Source organism: Malaclemys terrapin, chromosome 2 (assembly GCF_027887155.1).
Source record: "Malaclemys terrapin pileata isolate rMalTer1 chromosome 2, rMalTer1.hap1, whole genome shotgun sequence".
In the NCBI taxonomy this organism is placed as follows: Eukaryota; Metazoa; Chordata; order Testudines; family Emydidae; genus Malaclemys; species Malaclemys terrapin.
This window is the reverse complement of record NC_071506.1, coordinates 227,701,145-227,718,617: the sequence shown is the minus strand read 5'-3', so window position 1 is coordinate 227,718,617 and position 17,473 is coordinate 227,701,145. Positions and strand designations below refer to the sequence as shown.

General features: G+C 40.4%; 1 protein-coding gene across 4 annotated transcripts in view; it reads right to left on the bottom strand.

Moving 5' to 3' along the window:
• Window positions 1-924: 924 nt before the first annotated feature.
• HYCC1 (hyccin PI4KA lipid kinase complex subunit 1) overlaps window positions 925-17,473 on the bottom strand; it is a 97,817-nt gene continuing 81,268 nt past the window's right edge. For 3 of the 4 annotated variants that reach the window (XM_054020194.1, XM_054020192.1, XM_054020193.1), the window contains exon 11: window positions 925-5,538. In XM_054020194.1, coding sequence (XP_053876169.1) covers window positions 4,979-5,538 — 560 coding nt within the window. In that variant the 3' untranslated portion in view covers window positions 925-4,978. Of the gene's footprint in view, window positions 5,539-6,450; window positions 6,747-17,473 lie in introns of all 4 variants that reach the window. The other variant, XM_054020196.1, reaches the window with a different exon arrangement.

Below are 17,473 nucleotides of genomic sequence, written 5' to 3'. Positions count from 1 at the left end.
GCACCTTAAAGACTAACAGATTTATTTGGGCATAAGCCTTCGTGGGTAAAAACCTCACTTCTTCGGATGCATAGATGCTTTTACATCTTGCTTCCTATTCCCCGAAGGAAAGAGAGAGGAGCTCAGGTAGTTTTTAAGAAGTTAAATAATAATGGACATCATTCAATGGCATTAGTTTGATACATTAAGTCCTACTGTATACCTTCCTTTCCATGCAGCATTACCAGCTGATGTAATGTTAGTGTTGTTTTCTCTCTATACTCATGCTACCAACTCAACTCCTCCAGCTACATCATAAAGAGAAGTGGGTGAGGAATGTACACCCAGTATTAAGTCCATTTACTCTGAACTGCCTACTTGATCTGGTTTGCTTCTTTCCCACACACGTACAAAAACTATTGGACTGGAGAGCTAGTGAAGGCCTGTGTATATTATGGCTATCAGTTCTGGCAAAATAAGGACCCGAAATTCAGCACGGTTGCAGCTCTACCAGTTGTGACTGTTCTGTAGACAGGACTGAGATTTTAGCACCACATTGCCATCAGTGGAGCTGCACTGCTAGTGAAAAATAAAATCTAATTTTCCTAGTGTAGGCCAGGCTTACAAATCTTTGCCACTGTTGACATGCTTACAGACATTTGTTGTCCAGCGTATTTATTTGCAGTGTAAATAGGACATGGCCACAGTAAGTACCATATGTATAGCCCAGGGTATGCATGCATGAATATACTCCAAGCTATCCCATCCTAGTAGCGTGATCAGTCCTATTGCAATTTTAGATTCTTTGTTTACATACAAACGTGAACAAGTGATTTGAGAAGTATAGTCTCACCACTCTAGATTTATTTCAACAAAACCTGTCAATGAGACAAAACTCTGCTATGAAAAGTGCAGAGTACTAAAGTATTAATAAATGTATACAACTTGAAAAACAAAACTCCAGTTTGTTTATTCCAATGGCCACAAAAATATTAAACACAAAACAATGCAAATTCATGGTTTATACTTTAGGAAGATTAACTCTAGAGTACAATTTAAAACATTTTACTACATAAAAAGTGAAACACTGCATTACCAAAATATAAGACAGAAAAATAATCACACAAACTATGCAAAACATTAAAAATATGAGAGTGTGGCACTTTCATTTAAACGTAGGCTTTCAAGTTAAGACTGAGAACACCTGCGAACTGATGCAGTTATTCCATAGACCTGTGTTACTAAAAATATACATCTAGTCCATTGTTGCAGTCTTTTAGAAATGGAGTTACACAGATACAAAATCCAGTATGTTACACATCTATATACAGCATTTTAAACCTCAAAAATTAAACTTTGACTAAAAGAAATATTTGACATAATTACTAAACTTGTAAAATCCTTATGCTAATCAAAAGGAGCCTGGTTATCTCTAGAAAGGTGTTTTTTTTTTTAAAAAGTATTACTTTTTCTAGCAATATAAACTCCAATAACCTTTCATAAATGTCAACAATTTCTAAAAAAAAAAAAATCACTACAGAACATAGCTACACAAAGTGGTTAAAATGTATGCAATCTTTGCACAAAAGAGTCCTAGTTCTAAACAACAGGAAATAGTTGTTCACTGTTAATCTTTAGGTAATCAAATATTTTGATGGTAGATTTTGCTGTGTTAATGCAGCACTGAAAACATTTCCCTTTGATATAATGAAATGGAGTTCAAACCTAAGTGTAAGGCATTAGCTACTTTTTTTCTTTAGTACCACTTATTTGAGCTTTTTGTTTTTAAATGGAGATTTTTTTTCTTCTGCAGATTATTATACACCTCTACCCCGATATAACAGGAATTCGGCTATAACGCGGTAAAGCAATGCTCCAGGGGGGCGGAACTGCGCACTCAGGCAGATCAAAGCAAGTTCAATATAACGTGGTTTCACCTATAATGCAGTAAGATTTTTTGGCTCCTAAGGACAGTGTTCTGTCAGGGTAGAGGTGTATTAAATGGTGGTAACCCCTGAAATGTATTCATTCAAAATTAACTACCATTGTACAGTATAAGCTGTAATTTCTTAAGACTACAACAACATTTACTTTAAAAAAAGAAAAAAAAACTTATATTCTCAATGCAAATTTGATTAATATAAAATTTAAAAACTCTCGAGATCCACCATTTAATACTGTCTCCAAGTAGAAGTCTTGATGGGTATTTGGACAGTCTCAGACACGAAGCTAAACAAACTTATTCCTAAAACTTTCCTGCAATTGTTTAAATAGCTATACGTTTAAATACTTATGGTTATAAAAAGGTTGTTAGAGTAAAATTTTAGTATTGCCAAGACCTAGGTTGTGGCAGTTACACAAAATGAACTCAATGAATCAACCATATAGATAGGCTTATAAAGACTTATGTACATAAAGCTGCATGTGTAAGTAGAAGCAGTAGCCCTTTAGTATTAAGAAATCTTCCCTTTAAATCACATTTACTTGAAAACCATAAAACCTCATATAAATTCTATTGTATAAGAGGAATGTGGGTTTTATCATTTTGTTTTAACATTTATTTAAGCCCAGGAAGAAACAAAAACCAACAGCCAAAGGTAAAATGATTAAACGTGCAAGATAAAAACAGCTTACCCTTTTAAAAAATACCTTCTGATTTGTAGTTTGGAGAATAGTCAAGTGGCAGCTTTGTAAACATTAAAGTTACTCATTTGTATCCCTGGCATTTTAAATACACCTCTAAAAGAGAGGGTTAATTCTGTTACTCTGTAGCTTCAAACTTAAATGGCTGGATCTTCCAGTACAGAAACATCTTTTCTACCACTATTGAATCAAAAAGGGGGTTTAACTACTATGGAGACAATTAAAAATAAATAAATCACAATTTCTCTAGAAAAGAAAGGACTTAAAATACTAATTTGTTCTTAAAGCTAATCCATGCTTAATACTGTCATGGTAAAAGGTTTACTGGAATTACAGTTTAAATCAATAAGTTATAAGTCAACTTAAAGGTTTAGTTCAAGTAAAAGAATTTTAAAATTGTATTACCCTACAGCTAGGAAATCAGAGGAAGGCTGTGTGTTCTGCTTAGTGAGAGCTAGGAAAGGATCTTGTGCGAAACTCTAGTGGACATCCCTTCTTGGCCTCCCAGGAGGAATTTCAAGTTATGTTAAATGCAGAATGTCTATTATGTAGACATTACCTAGTAATACCTTTTACCAGCTCCCCAATACTCTTCCACTGCCTGTGGTTTGGATGCTATAAATATGCAATGGCTGGAAATTAACAAAATTTAACACAGCATTGTCACCCCACTCTGAAAGGTGGTTAAGAGGCTGCAGAGAGTGTACGAGAGCTTGTTTAAATTTATTTGTGCTTTAGTTTTCAGTTAAATCAAGAATGGATCTCAAGGCAAAAACTAAACTAGGGAAAGTCTAAAAAAGCTTTAGTCCTTGCTCTGTGTCATGAGGTCCTTTGACATTTTTGGTCTATAAAAGGAACCTCACCACAGAGATCTGAATACTCATGAATGGATATACATTAGACCTCCATTTTACTTTCTCCACTTCCCCTGAGAAAAGACCACACAGTTATACTATGTAAAACACTCCCTCTCTTTTCAAGGAGTGGTTATTGCCAGCTTCTCTTCTCCCCATTTGTGTGTAGCTTGCAATCAATAAGCATTGTTAAAGCTATAATCTCAGCTAATAAGATTTTTTAAAACACTACTATAGTAACTGTAAAGAATGTTGATATTTTGTAGTTTAAAACTAGCAAAATAATGATGGCGTGAGTTACAAGTTACAACATAAATGAAAGTTACAACAACATTAAGTTACAACATAAATGAAATTAGTTATAAATCAGTTACAGTATAATTTCCCCTTTGTGCTTGCAAGATTCTTAATTTGTACGTGTCCTTTTGTAATAGTCTCCTAGTCTCATTCAAGAACAAGCCTTATCTTTAAATACATTATTCCATTAAAATGATGTGCTTGATTCAATATAACAGGTGTCAAAATCAGCGTAAACATACTGATACTATAATTATGAAGCAATTATGTGGCACCTTATAGACTAACAGATGTATTGGAGCATAAGCCTTTGTGGCTTTTGAACTGAACATATCTGGTAACTCAGAATCAAACATGGAACCCAACTAGTGACATTTTTAGTCACTTTTCTGAGTATTATGGCATTTTCATCACAGAAAACTCCTGTCCCCAGCAGAAGTTTGATCTGCCATTGTATGACTTTTGGAGCCAAGTTTTCAACCAAGCGTTTAGAGAGACCTATCGTACACAAAATCTCAGTTTGCATATACCCATATACTTACAGGAATATGCGACTCAAGTGGTGTGCAAACATATTGGAGTTTGTGAATTGAGTCAGGTGCATGCAAAGATTTCCCACTGTTATGAAAGTTTCCATCTAACATGGAACACTGAACTGGTACTTCTAGCTGTAGGCCTATAACAAAGTACATCTCTCACATCAACACATTTTCTCTGGCATGGTCTGCGATGCTGTGATTTTATTGTATGGATCTATTGCAATGTCACACAATTTCATTCCTGAGTCACAAACCCCTTCTAATAGAAAACTTAAGTAACTGCTTTGCATCAGTGACTGAACAGCTACATCCTGAGAAAGAGGATCCCTTTGCTCTGCAGTCTATAATTTACAACACACATACACACTCTGCCAGCATGGCTAAACAGAGCCTGCCAATGTTTGTTAACAATAGGGGGATGTAAATAATAGGAAGTGTAAGTGTAAAATCAAACCACCTAAGGAAAAAAAAACCCTCTAGGCTATTAATAACAGTTGAAACAATGCAAAATAGTTAAAAATTGTAATCTAAACACACTGTCAAATGCAAGCCAAACTCCAACGGTATCAAGAATTTGGAGGGTTAGATTTTAAAAAGGGAAGATGGGGAGCACACTATCAACAGAATCTCCAGATTCCTTTTTCATACTAGGCAATTTGTCAGACATCAATCTGTTGACAGTGTTATGCTGATGCTAGGAGGTCGCTGCTGATTTGATTGTTTGTTTGAAATGGGAAGATCTATTCTTTCTGCTCCAGATATCAATTTTTCCTCTTGAAGACTACATGCTGAAAACCTATTTGCTTCAGTACCATTTCCACCACTACGGTTATTTGGAACTGTGATACCGCTGACCTGCTCAAATGATTTACTAAAAGCAGTAGTGGTAGTTCTAGCCAAACTATGACTGCCAGGCTTAGGCAGGGATTGACTAGTAGTTAATGTCAGTCTCTTTAAAGATAGAAGATCTAAATTCTCACTCATGGCTCTTTGAGTTTGTTTTCGAGAAAAGTCTTCTTTGCAGGATTCCCCAGAAGCTTCTCTTTCTTTCCCCCCAACTTTGCTTCCTCCAGACCTTCGTTGGCTCTTCCCTAAAAGGATCTTGTTGCTGGTGTTGCTGTTTGATAAGGCAGATTGGCTTGTGCTAGAAGTAGCTCTAGAGTAAAACCCTTCATCAACCTCAGATACTTCTATCAGTTCTTCTGGAATTGCTACATCAGTATTATCTATGCAAAGGAACAAGAAAAAAGTGTTAATTAAAAGGTGTTATTCATATTGTGATTAATTCAGATGTATACAGTTAGACTTCGGCATTTTCAAAGATGAAGCAATAAAGCAATAGGTATGGAGCAAAGTAGAAAAATGTAAAACACTTACCTATTGCATTAAATTGTAGAAAATGATTCATTATGATTTAAATTGCATCAAGTTGCATTTACTAAACCATAAGGCATGCCCGCATAATCTCATTTTGTAGTGATTTTGAAAAAAAGCACTATTATTCATGCAAAAGATTAGGAACAGATCAGAAAGAGACCACACAGAAAACTAAAAAGGTATAAATCCTATTATGTGCAAGTGCTTCTACATACTATTTGCAAAGCAAATTAATCATTAAGGTAGATTATCAATGCCACAAAATACCCATTTATGGCTCCTGCAAGTTTAGAAAACCCAACAGTGTTTTAGTTTTATGACTGAAAGGTCACCTTCTGCATTATCTGTTTGCCAGTATAACTAGATTGGAAACTTAACACTGGAGTATGAATGTATCAACATCATGAAGGTGTTTCAAATGGTATAATGGGGGGGGGGGGGGGACAGTAAAGCATACTGAAATGCTTTTTTGCATAAGTTTGAAATAGTCCACTTTGTTTCCTTGATAACTTTATTTGTAAATCCAACAAATATGCAAAATATGCTCAAAGTGAAGAATAGGAAAGTATTTTCTGTCCATGTTGAGTCTCACAGTGTGGTTTCCCCAAGTTATGTCATCATTGTATGTGGCACAGACACAATAAGAAATGGTGTGTGCAGTGCATGCATTTGTGTTTTTATTAAATAACAACATGCAAATAAAATAACTGCATACTGCAACTCTCCAAACATGCAGCAGTGACCCTTTCAATTAATGGTACCTTAGAGTGCAGCTACAAAGTGCTCTGCTAAAACTGCACTCTGCCAGATGAGTTTATTCCATCCTCCATCATTTTTCTTACAGATTTTTGCCTCCTGATTTCTGGCATGCCTTTGCTGTCATTTCTAGGATCTGTAGCTGTTTCCTGCACACCCTGTATATGCTGAGAATCATTCTCTGCTAGTGCTCTGCTTTTTTCCCCATTCCCGGTTCTCTCTCCAGCCACATTTGTGACACTAATCTCAGGTATGACAAAGTTTCCCAATTCAGGAGCATCATTACCATTCTCTGGTTGTTCTAGAAATGAAGATGGATAAGAAAGAAAAAAAAAGATGTCTGAAACAAAATCATGAAAAACAACAAAAACACAGAAATTGGATGGCTGAAGTGTTATGAATTAAGCCAGATGTTTGCATACTAACTTTTTGTTAATTAGCAGTATTGGTGAGGATGGGATAGAATTACTCCATTTTTTTAAAAAATGGACTTTCTCCCATGCTGTGCTACACTCCCCTCCAATCTCCTTTGTCTTTCAGTGTTAAAGTCCTGAAAGATGCTCATGAAACATGTGTTCTTGAAAATTCAAAATTACATGTTATTTTAGACATCAAAATTGAGTTTAGCATTTTCCCCCTCAATTCACTTCTATGGCCAGGTCTACACTACAGACCTGTATCAGCATTAAGTACATCGCTCAGAGGTGTGAAAAATCGTCACTCTTGAGTGACATGGTTATACCAACTTAACCCCCTGTGTAGACAGCACTATGTTGACAGGAAAGCTCTCCAGGAAGACAAGCCCTATGACAATATTGTATCAGCTGTACTAAGATGTAAAGAAAACCTTTGTTTTTAAAGTTATCTTTACAATTATCTCTGTGTTAACTTGAAGTACTACCACATAGGAGCAGAGATTATGCCTTCAGTATGCACTGATATAGCACTCTCCCTTGAATGTGGTTGAACTGAAACTCCTACATCTTGACAGCCAGATCAGCTCAGGTACAATTAGATTGCCACTTTATCTCTGCGTTCTTTTTAAAGTTATTTTCAACTGGAACAAGTCTGCATAGTTAGGAAAACTTTCAAGTACATCAACTTAAAATTCACTTAATCTTTATATAAAATCTGCAAAGTAACACCTGCAAAAAGCTATGTACGTGTAACATGGAATGTTTATTCTATAGAAATTCGTAGATCACATCCATCTCCATAGCATCTGAGCACTTTCCAGTAGCGCAATAAACATGTTGACCTCAGCCCATTTTCTGCTCTTATTGAGTTTATAGTGAAGCTTGATTTATAGTATTCTTATCACTTCCATGTCAGACTGATCTCAAGTACTAGACAATTACCTCGCTACAGGATCAAACAGGAGAAGATAGGCTATAAGGGAGAAACAGTTCATTGCAATGCTGGAGAATGAGTTGAGGCACAAGTGATGATCTTAGCTTCAAGGTACTATAACTTGACTGATGGATGAGGAGGGGAAGAGAGCAAACAATACTAAAGGCACAGCAACAGAGAGTGGGCCATCATTTAAAAGTAGTATGAGCATACTTTGATATTCCTGGATAGTTAAAGTAATGGTAGCAAAAATCAGTGATTGCTGCAGTTCTTGATACTATACACATGAATAAAAATAGTACCATTGAACTGGAAAAGTGGTATTTTTCTATAGTAAAAAGGGACAGGAAGATCTTCAAAACCTAAAGGGCAATGGTGCATAAGTAGAGTTGGTCAAGAATTTTGACAAAACAATTTTTCATCAGAAAATGCCAATTTGTTAAAACCAAAATTTTTCACCAGAACTCATCACTTTCTGTGTCCATTCATCGGCAAAGGTTTCTTGAGTCCAGGATGGAATTTTTAGGGGGCTTGGGAGGAGGGAAGAGAAAGAAACTCTCCCTAGAATAGCCAATAGCCCAGTGGTTAGGGAACTCACCTAGGATGAGGACAGTCCCTGCCTGATTCAGAGCAGGGACTTGAACTTTCATCTCTCACATTCAATAGTGCCTTAAACAGTCCCACCCCTCCAGTTTTTTGTACAAAATTTTGAAAGGTATTGGTTTCACCAGAATGCAAACATTTTGCAACTATGAACATTTTTGCAGAATTGAAAAACTGTCTCCCACTAACTCTATGCACAAGGTACTTTACAGACAAATTCCTTCCCTGAAAAGTTTACTATCTAAAGTTAGAGTCCGATAAAGGAAGACCCATCAAGAGAGGTTAAGGATAAAGAGGGAGAGAAATGTGAATGGGGGGCGAGGGGGGGGGAAGGAGCGGGGGGAGAAGAGAAGAGAAGAGAAGAGAAGAGAAGAGAAGAGGAGGAAGAAAGAGGGAAAAAACTTTCAAACTTTACAATATATAATGTAACAAACTACACTTCCAGCAACCTATCGGCATTACAAAAACCTTTAAAGAATTAGACCACAGATTTCCAAACTTTAAGACAATAAAACATTCAGGAGTCAAATGGCTTTTCATCACCAGATCTACTATGAACTGGATTTTGTGAGAGGGGAAGCTACCAGGTCTAAGCAGTCATGGGGTATCCATCATGAAAGTTTCTACCATCACATTTGTACCATACAAAAGCAAGCACAGGAAGAGAGAAAAGCATCTCTCCATTTATATAAATAGTAGCAAGCTTGACAAGAATGAAAAAAATCCAATGAAAGCATAGCAATAGCCAGAAATGATAGCTCATCCTTACTCTGAAGTGCTTAATTTATTAGTGATATAGTTTTCAAAATCTTCAGGACGAAGTAAAGAATATCAATATTAAGAGTATTTGAGGTTTTAGAACTGCAGACAACAATTGTCTGTGCTGTAAGCTTTCTTTCAAACTTGTTGATATGAAGCCTACATATGAATATTGAAGGAACACTAATTTAGGGTAAATATATGAAGTTGAAAGGACGTGAAACCTGGTAAATATTCAGCTACTACATAGGTCTATTTGACCACCAGAGTTATGCTATCTGCTGGAAGGAATGGTTTGAAAGTAAGTCAAGTACCTGACAATTTACTATAATGGTGAAATGTTTCCAAGAACAACTTAATGGCAAAAGGCCCCCCCATGCTTCGCATGAGCAAACATCCAAAGGCCCTTTCTAATGGTCATGGGGTTTGCCTGTATGTCAATGGCCAAAACAGTAACTTTTCCCATACTGCTTAACACGATTTTTCACCAGCTGGCAAGCTGCCACTTTAAGGGAAGTGGCTTTAACACAGTACTACTGTAGTTTGCGAAGTGTTTTGGAATTCTCGAAGATGAAAGGGATGTGTGTGTGATTTATATTTTTTTAGTTTCTATATATAGATAGATATGCATGCCTATTATCAAGATTCCAGCAGTGAAGACAAGTCTGATTTCAACACTCGTGGAAGGGATTAAGTAGGAAAACTTACTGTTCGGTTTCTTAGGAGTATGAGTGGAGGCATAAAGGTTACTTCCGAAGGTATCTATTTCGGTTAACAGAAATGTTTTTGATTAGAGCTAGTAATAAGAAGAATAGGGAAGAAAGGTCACAAATGACAACCACATGGTACTAACTAATAAGGTGAACCAACTGCATTTTAACATGGCTTCACACCTCTGTACTTACATAAAGCAGCAGGGAAGTCAGTTTTTTGCAGTGGCAGTACCTATTTTGGCCACAAAGCTCTTCCACATCCCATCTTTTATATCTAAAAACAACTTTAATGGTCTCTAATGGACTTAAGGTACCTTAAAATTCTGTTTAAAATTGGCTGCATGCGCATGCCTAAGTGTGTAGCCATTATGACAATGCACTGGAAACACCAATCTCAAAAGTGTTTCTCAGTTACATTTAAAAACATAGTTAGAATTCATTGATGGCTATAAATGAAAACACCACACATTTTTCAGATTTCAGCTGTGATTTAACAACTTGTTTCCTTTCTCCCACCTGTCTCGAAAAGCCAATTTTTACAGCTTTGGTTCAGATGACACTATTTAGGTCTACTCATTTGATGCCAAAGGAATTAATACATCTAATTGCCAAGAACATGGGATGGGGGGGGGGGGTAAACAACCTCCGAAGGGTCACTCTGTAGTTTTTGGCATGCTAGATAGCAATTAATATGCCTAAGAATTATAAAACAAAACTGAACAAAAATATATTTAAAGCTACTATAAATTGTTTATTCTGCATCTAAGACTTTACGATACACCAGACAAGTGCTGCCAGAGATTTTATCCCATTTGCTTTCAATTTTCCTTTCTTCCTTAAATAATATATCCCCGTTTAAACAACTTTTAAACCTTATATAAGACATGCAATTTTCCTACATTTTTTTCTATTTATGTAGGGAGACAGAACAGCCCCTATATACCTAGAAGGACTGATAATCCAAGAAATTCTTTTGCCTTTAGGCTGATTATTTACAGGAAAACCAAGTCAATAGCAACAACAATAAAAAGCCAGCCACGATCTGATGAACAGATGGTGGACTATGTCAGACAAAGATCAAGATATCTGTCTCCCAGAGGACAGACTGTTTAAGAGACCTTTAAGCTAGATATTCAGGGAAGATGGTTGGGAGATGTAATCTCCATGCCTCATTCTAATATTGAGCAGAAGGAAAATCAAGTAAAAGAGAATGAACAGCAATGGAAAACGGAACAGAGGATAGAAGAATGGACAACAAGAGGAAAGAGAGTGCCAATACTACTGACAGTAACAGTCAGATAGGCAATAGTGGCAGTAAAATGACTACCTATTAAGGTGAGGAATCTGGGTGAAGGCAAAAAAGAACAACTAAGATGGCTGTACACCACTGCAAGGAGTCTAAATAACAAAATGGAGGAACTAGAACTACTGGTGCAGAAAGTGAGACCACATATTATAGGGATAATGGAAACATTGGAATAGTAGTAATGACTGGAATACAGGTATTAAAGGGCATGTGCTATTCAGGAAAGACAGCTAAGAACAATGATATTTTTCTTCAACAGAAGTTACATATAAATGTGACAACTATAATGAAAACTATTCACTAGGTTTTCAGTGTCAATACAGAGATTGGGGTAATATTTCCAAGACTGCTAAACAATATGCAGATCTTTCTCAAAAGATAGATTTTATTTATAGCATAACAGTAAGTTATATTTTACACTGAAATTGGTGTAGACAGGCTTACTTCAATGCAAGTTTTCCACATTAGGCAACAATGCATTTTATCAAGAGATTGATTACTCCTGAAAAGCAAATTTTAAAATTAGACTAAAAGCTTATAAATTGTAAGATTCCAGACCATTAAGATATGATAAAAATCTAATATTAAATAAGTCCTTATCCTTTCTATCTATACTCCATACAACTGCCATTTACACATACTTACTATCCTCTAGTATTGGAAAAACTGGTTTTTTTTTTTAATAATTCAAAAAACTCTACTGAAACAGTGATAAACAGTATAGAAGTATTTACACATGTAAACTTACTCAACATGGTGCTTGAATGCATTTTTCTATTAAATCTACAGACCCTGCTCTAGGATGTCTCACTCAACTCCTCCTCCCATGCTCTTGCTTTACAATCTTCTATTTTGTGTGTGTATGATGACAAGGAGGGGACGATGGGTGGGCATACACATCACAGTATTAGGAAGTAAGTCAAATTTCAATACTCAGGTTGGTGGCTCAAATTTAACCATTCCATGTGAGATCAGTACATCAACCTCATAAAAGGCAGTAACTAGCTGTTGTCAGAATTAACCAAAGTACTTTACAGTCCTTTATATCATGAAACCAGAAATTTACACAGCAGTATCACCAGATCCATAGGGAGCACATCTAACCCTCAGCCTGTCCACAGATTTTAACTACTGAATAGGCTTTATGCTGTCAACAGCCTCTCCAATTGCAAATTCTTTCTACAATTATATAAGATCCTTTTTGAAATTTCATCCTGATCCAGCCGAGTTATGTAGCATAATTATTTTAAACTACACAGCTTTTCAGATGCCCTTGTGTATCGCCATATGGATTTCCCAGTTTTTGGGATTAAGTGGTTTAACACATTTTTCCCCACTACTTTTCTCTTGTCTTAGTTTTGAAGTTGAGTCTAATTCCAGTAAGTCATTACATTAAAAAAATAAAAAAATAAAAAACAAAAAAGACCTTCTGTTGTTTTTTTTGGTCGTCATAAGTCCACAATTCTCCAACTAAACTACTGTACTTGGATCCTCCCAGAAGTTTGTGAAGATTAGTCTGTACTAGAAGACATAATATTGTACTTCCATTCTAAGAGTTCAAATTATTCCAAAATGTCTCCAGAGAATAGATCTTAACTGCATTCTCTTTTCAGCTCATATGTTGGTAAGTTTTCCCTACAACTATTCCAAAAACTGAAAGTTTTCATAAGAGGGTGTTCTATCCCCAGGACCTAACTATTGGTATTAGGAAGTTTGAGATGTCAGAAGTCACCCCACTGTCACAGAATCAGGGCCTGTGCTTTTCAGTGTAAAGTGTTCATTGTGTAATGCATTTGACATCAGCAGCTACTAGCTGTAAACATCATGAAATCCCCATCCTCTTGGATTTCTGCATAGAGGAAATTTTACTGGAGAGTCAAAGCCATTTTCTTCAAACAAATATAAAAGTAATTCACTGAAGTTCTTAGAACTATTATATGATGCACCTACCAGCAAGAACAAGATTTGGGGTAAACAGCACATTTTGATTAACTTAGTCCACACACCCCCACCCATAGATAGTCTACAGCAAAGAAAGAATTTTCTTGAGAGAGCAGCTTGTCAGTGTGTCATTTGTATTCCAAATACTTTTATACTCTGCAATCCATTTAAATCCCTATTTTCTGCACCAAGACATCTAGCTTGTCAGTGTTTCTACTAAACAACAACAAACTAATCTCAAAACTCCTTTAATTTTTAAAAAACTGATATCAAGTTTCAGCTAAGACTAAAAAACGGTTACTCACCTTTGTAACTGTTGTTCTTCGAGATGTGTTGCTCATATCTATTCCAATTAGGTGTGCGCGCGCCGTGTGCACAATCGGAGAATTTTCTACCCTAGCAACACCCAGTGGGTCGGCTGTGAAGCCCCCTGGAGAGGCGCCTTCATGGCTCTGGATATATACCCCAGCCGACCCAGCGTTCCCTCAGTTCCTTCTTGCCGGCTATTCCGACAGTGGGGAAGGGAGACGGGTTTGGCATGGAACTGTTTTTTCTTCTTCGAGTGCTTGCTCATATCGATTCCAATTAGGTGACTACCAAGCCTTACCTAGGCGGTGGGGTTGGAGTGAGACATTGCCGTGTGCAAAACCGCTGACCCAAATGCAGCGTCGTCTCTGGACTGCTGTACAAGCGCATAGTGAGCGGCGAAGGTGTGGACCGATGACCAAACCGCCGCTCTACAAATATCCTGGATCGGGACATGAGCCAGGAAGGCAGTTGAGGAGGCTTGGGCCCTCGTGGAGTGGGCGGTGAGGCGTGGCGTCGGGGCACCGGCCAGGTTGTAGCAAGCACGAATGCAGGACGTGATCCAAGAGGAGAGACGTTGTGAGGAGACCGGTAAGCCTTTCATCCGGTCGGCCACTGCAATGAAGAGTTGCGTCGTCTTCCTAAATGGTTTCGTATGCTCAATACAGAAAGCAAGGGCCCTGTGTACATCCAAGGAGTGCATATGCTGGTCTTGACGGGTGGCGTGCAGATTAGGATGGAAGACCGGGAGAAATATATCCTGGGTCACATGAAAAGCTGATACCACCTTGGGAAGAAAGGCGGGGTGGGGGCGAAGCTGCACCTTGTCTTTATTGAAGACTGTGTATGGAGGCTCAGACATGAGCGCCCTGATTTCAGAAACACACCTTGCTGAAGTGATGACTACAAGGAAGGCTGTCTTCCAAGATAGGTAAAGGAGTGAGCAGGTAGCCAATGGCTCGAACAGGGGCCCTGTGAGCTTGGAGAGAACCAGGTTAAGATCCCACGCCGGAACAGGTTGGCGTTGCTGTAGGTATAGACGGTCTAAGCCCTTGAGGAATCTGACGACCATCGGGTTAGAGAAGACCGAGGAAGCGTGTTCTCCTGGGTGGAACACCGAGATAGCTGCCAGGTGAACCCTGACCGAAGATATCGCCAAGCCCTGCTGTTTCAGGGACAGGAGATGTTCGAGAATAAGAGGAATAGACGCCTGCAAGGGGGGCGTGGCCCGCTGCTCGCACCAACAGGAGAACTGTTTCCACTTGGCTAAGTAAGTGGTCCATGTAGAGGGCTTTCTACTTCCCAGCAGGATCTGTTGTACGGGATGTGAGCATCGTAACTCTGTCCGATTCAGCCATGGAGCATCCACGCTGTGAGGTGGAGCGATTTCAGGTCGGGGTGACAGAGTCGGCCGTGGTCCTGAGAGATCAAGTCTGGGCACAAGGGAAGCGTGATCGGAGTTTGCACCGATAGCTCCAGAAGCGTGGTGTACCAGTGCTGTCTTGGCCAAGCTGGAGCAACAAGAATCATACGTGCCTTATCTCTGCATAGCTTGAGCAGCACCCTGTGGACCAGTGGGAATGGAGGGAAAGCGTAGAACAGCTGGTCTCTCCATGATAGGAGGAAAGCATCCGACAGGGAGCCCGGAGATCGTCCTTGGAGGGAGCAGAACGCGTGGCACTTCCTGTTGGCTCGTGAGGCAAACAGGTTTACCTGGGGAAATCCCCACCTCTGGAAGATGGAATGGATGATATCCGGGCGGATCGACCACTCGTGCATCTGGAAGGATCTGCTGAGATGGTCCGCTAGAGTGTTCTGGACTCCAGGGAGGAACGATGCCATGAGATGTATCGAGTGGGCAATGCAGAACTCCCACAGGCGAATGGCCTCTTGGCACAGGAGAGACGACTGGGCTCCTCCTTGCTTGTTGATGTAAAACATGGCCGTGGTGTTGTCTGTGAGGACTGACACGCAACGGCCATGTAGGAGACCGAGAAATGTCTGACACGCTAGGCGCACCGCCATCAGCTCTCGAACATTGATGTGCAGAGCTAGTTGGGATGCGGTCCACAGGCCCTGGGTATGGTGCTCCCCGAGGTGAGAGCCCCACCCTAGAGATGAAGCATCTGTGACCAGGTGCAGGGAGGGTTGTGGGGCATGAAACGGCACTCCAGCGCAAACCGCCTTGTGATCCAGGCACCAGGTGAGGGAGATCAAGACCGAGTTCGGAACCATGACCACCATGTTTAGGTTGTCCCGATAAGGAGGGTACACCGCCGATACCAAGGCCTGAAGTGGGCGAAGCCGAAGTCTGGCATGCCTGGTTATGTGAGTGCAAGAGGCCATGTGATCCAACAGGCCGAGGCACGTCCTTACTGTGGTAATCGGGAAGATCTGGAGTCCGTGGATGATGTTTGCGATGGTGTGAAACTGAGTGTCTGGCAAAAGAGCCCGGGTGAGTTTGGAGTCTAGAACTGCCCCGATAAACTCTATCCTCTATGTTGGCTCCAGAGTGGACTTTTCTTTGTTGAGTAGAATGCCTAACTCGTGGAATATTTGTAGTATTATCTGGACGTGCACCTGAACTTGCTCCCTGGTTCGGCCGCGCACGAGCCAGTCTTCTAGATACAGGAACACCTGTATCCTTTGTTGACGAAGGTATGCTGCCACGACAGCCAGACATTTGGTGAACGCTCTCGGAGGCATGGACAAGCCGAAGGGAAGGACGGCAAATTGGTAGTGCACATTGTTTACTACAAATCGAAGGAAGCGCTTGTGTGGGGGGTAGATTGCTATATGAAAATGTGCATCCTTCATGTCGAGGGCGGCGTACCAGTCTCCAGGATCCAGGGAAGGGATGATGGTCCCCAAGGAGACCAAGAGGAACTTCAACTTTACTATAAATTTGTTGAGTCCGCGTAAATCTAAAATGGGTCGCAGACCCCCTTTTGCTTTGGGGATCAGGAAGTAGCGGGAGTAAAACCCCCTGCCCCTTAACTCTGGGGGAACCTCCACTATGGCCCTCATAGAGAGGAGCCGAAAAACCTCCTGTGTAAGGAGATGCTCGTGAGAAGCGTCCCTGAAGAGGGACGGGGAGAGGAGGTGGGGGGGGGGGGGAACGAAGAAAACTGGAGAGCGTATCCCCTCTCCACCGTGCGAAGGACCCAACAGTCCGAAGTTATAAGGGACCAAGCACGGTGGAAATAGGAGAGGCGATCCCGAAATAAAGGGAATGGATCCTGGGTGGTGGCTGGTGCGCCGTCCTCGGGCGCACCTTCAAAAGTTTTGCCTAAGTCCTGAAGGTGGCCTAGGAGGGCCCTGGTTCTGAACAGGTTGGGGGCCCGTTGACCTCCGTCTACCACCTAGTCCCCGCCTTCTGGGGAAGTCCTGACGCGGATGATGAGGAGGGTAGAACCCTTGTGGCTGGGGCCTAACGGGCCTGCACTGGGGTCCCGGGACATACATCCCCAGGGAGCGCATGATGGTTCTCGAGTCCTTGAGGCTCTTGAACCGAGAGTCCATCTTGTCCGAGAACAACCGTTGGCCCTCAAACGGCAGATCTTGCAGGGTCTACTGCAGTTCTGGCGGTAACCCCGAAACCTGGAGCCAGGAGACGCGTCGCATGGCTATCCCAGACGCTAGTGTCCTGGTGGTCGAGTCCGCAATGTCCAAGGAGGCCTGTAAGGAGGTCCTAACCACCTTTTTCCTTCCTCCACAAGGGCCCCGAACTCCTCCCTCGAGTTCTGGGGGACCAACTCCTTAAATTTACCCATGGAATTCCATGAGTTATAATTGTACCGACTCAGGAGTGCCTGTTGATTTGCAGCCCTGAGCTGCAGACCCCCCGCTGAGTAAACCTTGCGTCCAAACAAATTGAAGTGTTTAGCGTCCTTCGATTTGGGCGCTGCCGCCTGCTGGCCATGGCGCTCTCTGGCGTTCACTGAGGAGACTACCAGTGAACACGGCGGAGGGTGTGTATAGAGGTACTCATGGTCTTTAGAGGGGACAAAATACTTCCTCTCTACACCTCTGGCAGTGGGAGGAATGGAG